The sequence below is a fragment of the Poecilia reticulata genome, chromosome 5 (assembly GCF_904066995.2).
Source record: "Poecilia reticulata chromosome 5, P_reticulata-male-v2, whole genome shotgun sequence".
Lineage (NCBI taxonomy): Eukaryota > Metazoa > Chordata > Actinopteri > Cyprinodontiformes > Poeciliidae > Poecilia > Poecilia reticulata.
Window position 1 is genome coordinate 8482543 of NC_088834.1, and position 6000 is coordinate 8488542.

Here is a 6000-nt window from a genome sequence, read left to right on the forward strand (position 1 = left end):
GGCAAGTCAAATTCCTCCTGGAGAGAGGTTTCATAATCAGATGAGCAAAGATGGAGCTATTCAGCCACAGCAGCAAGAGATGTGTTTTCAAAGTGAAGATGATATTTTAAATGCAGGAGAATCTGTGAAAGCCTTCAGTGGCAGCATCATCGTCATTAGAAGTGCTACCTTGATATTCTACATCTGTGTATTAAATCAACAGCTATGACTGAAACTCTGAAACAGTTTGGTCTTTCAACAAGATATTGATTCCAGGCACGCAGAACGACACACAGACAAGCCAACATTAATCCTCTGCAGGGTCCTTTCCTGAGCTTGCAGACTCATCCCTGTTAAAAATGCTTAACAGTCAGCATGCCAACTATTATAAATAAAATGCACCATTTTATGTAATAAGAGGGTTAAAATGTCCAGCCTGAATTCTGCCAAAATCTTGTTAATGGTTATAAACAATAAATGTTGTTTGGCATTCGACGTTTAATGAAAATAGGTGGGGGTGTATTTACTATACATATATATTTGCACATATATGTATAATTTTGACTGGGGAAAATTCTCAATAAATTAATTTTTGTGCCCCCAGTTTATGATTTTGAAAGTTGCTGATGAAAAAAAATAACAATTTAAAAACTCCATAATATGTAATTCCTGCCTATTATGAGTTCATGTCAATTTTTCAAATTCATTGTACATTTTAAAGCATTTAGTATACATTTTGAGTTAATGTTTATCTGTATGCTTGCAGGAATCACCATGTATGCTGTTGGTGTGGGCAAAGCTGTGGAAGATGAGCTGCGTGAGATTGCATCTGATCCTGTGGAAAAACATTTCTATTACACGACAGATTTCAGTGCCATCAACACCATCGCAGACAACCTCAAACTTAATGTGTGCCCAGGTAAAAAAGAAAGAAAGAAATGACCAAGGAAAAGATCTAAACAAACAAATCCTCGAGGAGGAAGTTGAAATCACAGATTAGAAATAAGAATACAGTATGTCATTTTTCCTTGCTTTGTTTTCAGATTTTTTTTATATTGTTTTACTATTTTTGATTGATTAGATTTAGACAACAAAACCCTTAAGAAAACAATTTAATAAGAAATATTTGGCATAATATCTTGTTTTACCAAGTGATGGATTCTATATTTAAAACAGACATAAATGTCAACACCTGTGCATGTTTGTGAAGTTCAGATAAAACACAAATTATGAAGCAAAGTAAGTCAGACGTCTGCCACTTGCTTTTTATATTATCAATTGAAGAGTTAAAAAAACTGTTTAATTTATTTCACTATGCACTAATCAATATTCACCCATCAGATGATGTACTGTGACTCTCTCCATAACAAAAGATGCCCTGTTGTTTGTCGCCATCTACTGGTAAACTTTTAGCATGGCAGTTTCTCCGGAAACCATTAAAATATATGGCAACAGAAAACCATCACAAACATATATAAGTTGACATTTAGTCTGAAATTTGACAGACTTAATATCTCAAAAATGCAAATGAATAATGAATGTAATGACTTTGTGAAAACATTATTTATTTTTTTTTGTCTGCAGCGGAGAGTCAGGGGGAGGTTGAAGTAAAGGATCCATGTGCCTGTGAGAACCTGGTGGAGTTCCAGCAGGCCACCATGAACAGCCTGGATCAGTTCACACAAAAACATATCCTTTCAAAATAATTCAACAGATCTTTAGCATGCAAGTGTTACTCTTTATGTATATTTATGATTTGAAATATTCAGTCAAATGGAAAAATAAGCAACATTTGTGAAAAAGTGTAAGGAGCATGGACACTTTTGCAAATCACTGTAACACAGCAGCAGCTGCAGCATTCTTTTATTTGTTGCTCCTTAATACAATATCCACTAGCTTCTATGGCTGCCCGTTTGGAGCAACTGGAGAACCAGCTGCTGTCCAGGAAGTGATGTGGTCAAACAGAGTGACCACACAGGACAGCAGGAAAACTGGAGGGAAAAAGAAGAAAAAGACTCATCCTGAAAAACTTTAACCAACTGGGATCTACAGCATGACACCTCTCACATTAAACAGATTTTACAACACCGTCACAAATCTTGGAAACTCTGTTAGAAATACGTTACAGTTTATGGTTTGGGGAAAAAAAAATATTTCTGTTGTAGCTGTAAGTGGTATAAATGAACAAAATTCCCAACCACCAATGTACAATGTAGCTGTTAAGAATGTTGTATTTAAAAAAAAACAACCTCAAAACCTATCCCTGTTTTACAGTGTTCTTTTACAGAGAACATTATCAATACCTTTGTTTATTAAACAGCATTTTTTACTGGTTTATTTCTAACAAGCACGCCAGTCTAAGCAGGGTGTCTGTTTTTGTAAACTAGATGGAATGAGTGTATTTTAGGTACGAGACGTCGGCTCACAACTAAATTATCAAGTTTCTTTATAGTCACAATCATTCAGTGCAATATTTATACTGAACTCTTTTTACAGTTTGACAAAATATGTATTGATGGCAGGTTGCAGTTTTTATTTTCATTTTTTTTAACCAACAGCAGAAACACAAAGACAACAAAGCAGGACATGAGTTCTTGATGCCACTTCTATCAACTCTCTGGCTTATGTCACATAAAATCTTTTATTTTTTTGCCTCCAGAGCAAATTCTCAAACCAAATCATCAAAAAGTAGAAATAGCTTTAAATTATATAAAAGGGAATTTAAGAAATGTTGAGTCTTAATGTTTACTGAAGCTGTGGTGTTAATTCAATAGAGAAATCTGCCAATGCTGAAGGACTTACTGCTTTTATTTTATAAGAATATTTATAATTTTAAGCTTTTATCAAATATTCTGAAATATAATATATATATATATATTTGATAAGCTACATTATTTGATTTTAGAAATTTCATCCTAAATTGAAAGAAATTTCTTAGCGTAGGTGTTTAATTCTTTCGGTTTGTTCCAATAATACCATCATGAATTTATAGCCCTTAATGTTGGAATATCTGTATAATTTTGTATATTTTCTAATAACTACGTTTGTATTTTTGTAATGAATCTTTGTATCAAACCAAAGAGGGCAATAAAGGACTAAACATTTTGCTGATGAGTGTTTTACTTTTTTCTTTTTTTTATCCTTACTTTTTACTATTTTTAGATATGCAGATGTTGGCTAAATTGAATTTTAGTGAAATGTTTTTAAGTGACCTCAGTAAGTCATAATGTCATGCTGTGCAACCAGAAGTTCCCAAAGACAACAAAATAATCCTCTTTGTAGCAACTTCAGTTTCTTTTTGTTACTGTTTTTTCCCAGAAATCTTGGTAGCTTAAGGAAAAAGAACAACAAGAAATAGGGAATATTGTCATCAATAGTAAAGAAAACAAGAAAAGTTCATTTCCTTAGGTCACAAGGCAGTCGACATAAACAAAACCAAAGTGTTGGGCCTCCTAATCTGTATGTTTTGTCCAAACTGGAAGTTTGAAAGAAGAAACATCAAAGCTGCCCATTAAAACTCACCCAGAAACTTCCAGAAAATGTGTGATGTTTTTTTTTAGAACACAACAGAAGTGAAAAACTACTAGTTGTTACCTAATGTATATCTTTAATTTGCAAAGTTATTAGATGGTTATGCTGTTGGTCAATAGAGAAATTTCCTTTCAGTGAGTTTATTTGAAATTTAGGGGAAAAGCACCAGTAGAATATCAAAAATATTTTCATAAACAAGTAAGAAAAAAAGATTACTTCGTAAAAGTAAACTAAACTAAGTGAAAAGTAGTTATCCAAGTGAGCAATAAAGCTGCTCTCCTAGTGGATTTAATTTAAGGCCTTGTGTGGGGTGAATTAGTTTGAAAACAATCTTTCTAACATCATTAACCTTAATCATCTGCACTTTGTTTTATGTAATTGGAACAGACATTTCAACTAATCAGTCTATTGTTTTCTTACTGATTCTTTAACAGCATTCACAACAACCTCTCTCAGAAGACTTATTTAATAGAACCCCTTGTGGTTCTATGGTGGATAATGCATTGAATCCCAAATAACAACCCACCCCTCTGTGTGTGACCTTTCCAGCTACAGTCCAAAGAGGATTACCAACATGGTTGTCTGCTTGTCCTGGAGCATCACTTGACTTTTGAACTCTGAGGATTACTGGAAATGTCAGGATATCCCAACTGTATTGCAAAAAGAAGCAAGTGCAATAACTTTGTAAGTTTGGAAGAGAAGTTTGCATTTATGAATCATAACAAAATACATGGCCTAAACTAAATTCACTAAATGTAAACTTTAAAGCTTTATCTCTGGACTTTTTTCAAACACAGTTTTGTTACATTCAAAGATGGTTATATTTACAAAAATGAATCCCCTCATCACCTTGGTTGCACCTTTAAATTCAGTTTCTGAAAATATTCAGTGACAATGGGGAACTTGGAGGAGGGGGTTGGGGGGGAGCAGGGGGGTCCAATTTTCACTGGAAGCAAGGCCAACAAAATGCCTGCAATGGGGGCCAGACTCTGATAATGCTTGTACTTGAACATAGCATATATCTAGGAGCCTGGTACTTTGTACTCCAAAAATAATTGTGACCAGAATGAAAACGAACTATTCAGTATAACCTGACAAATGATGATGTTAGGGAAGGAATTGGCCATTAATCTCACAATCTCTTAATCTCTCCCTATCTATGTAAATCAATCATTTTATTGAAAAAGTGATGGAAAACAAATAAATCTTCACAGGAGAAAATAATCTAACAAATTTATCCTGAGGGTTAATAGAAATGTCTAAATGACCAAACTCAGGAAGGGATACTACAAACCTCAGTTAATGTCAAGGTAGCTAAATGCTAAAATTGAGAGGCACAAGCAGGCCTCCTGACGCAACACCCCTGGCAATGCAGGTTGTGTTGAAATTGTTCTGATGAATTGTTTGTTTGTTATTTAATTTTCCAAACACTACTAAGATTTATTAGTTCAGTTATTTATGGCATAAGGGATCAAACTTTTTGGAAGCACCTAAAAGCATATGTACTGTGTACAAAGTGTAAAGCTCTCAGTGAAACCTATACTTCTAATTTAGTTATTCAGTCTTGTATATAACCTGTATTGAACTTAAATTTCTTAATAAACTTTTCTTTGTCAAATCAATGTATTTCAAACAATTCTATGATGTATATAAAACAAGTCGTAAAGCAATATCTTATTTTTATAAAACCTTTCACAGACATATCACAGAGTGCTTCACAAAGACAAAACAAAAAGAAAAAACATTAAACAGAAGCCTGTCTGAATAAAATTGTCTCTAGTTGGTTTTTAAAAATAATCTGTGGAGTCTGTCTAGCATATGCAGAGTGTCAGGGTATTCCAAAGTATCAATTATTCAGCCACCGTGTGATTTCTAACACACGTAAATATTTTTGAGAAATATTGGTCACTAATCCTGAGGAAAAATAGTTGCATAATAAATTAATTTGGGTGCATAAAGTAAGACAGAAGAGGTGTTATTTAAAGTGAATATATTATATTTCATAACAATGGTTTCTACAGTCTCTGTGGTCCACAGTCCTTCAACTTTCAGATGTGTCCCTTGTCCTACACACAGGAACTAAATGGTGTAACTGGTCGACGGTTTTGTGTGATACTACTGCCACCTATTGGTGTGACTGTAGAACTACAGATACATCCAACAAAAATGCTGGAACTTCACAATTGAACAATTATGAACTATTTTGGACAGCAATTTAGACACTTTTAGCAATACACTTAGCCAAGTGCTACAATGGTTTGTAAAATGGGCTTGTTTGGAATAAAATCCTTCTCCACTACTACACGTCAGAGGCATATTTAACAAAAACTTCACTTTTAGACACTTCATCGTCTACTAGTTACTTATGGTATCACAGCCAATTAGAGAAATGGGTCTTGTGGCGCCCATACGTATCAAAGTAAAAATTCTGATCAGAACGTCAAAAGAAATTGTACCGTTAACCTGGATACTGTCAGGTTTCTATATATG

At 33.9% G+C, this 6000-nt stretch overlaps 1 protein-coding gene across 7 annotated transcripts in view; it reads left to right on the forward strand.

Moving 5' to 3' along the window:
- The window catches only part of matn4 (matrilin 4), a 28327-nt gene extending 25242 nt beyond the window's left edge, over window positions 1-3085 (forward strand). For all 7 annotated transcript variants that reach the window (XM_081606959.1, XM_081606956.1, XM_081606955.1 and 4 more), the window contains 3 exons: window positions 746-898; window positions 1564-1666; window positions 1871-3085. In XM_081606959.1, coding sequence (XP_081463085.1) covers window positions 746-898; window positions 1564-1666; window positions 1871-1931 — 317 coding nt within the window. In that variant the 3' untranslated portion in view covers window positions 1932-3085. The remainder of the gene's footprint in view (window positions 1-745; window positions 899-1563; window positions 1667-1870) is intronic.
- Window positions 3086-6000: the final 2915 nt, after the last annotated feature.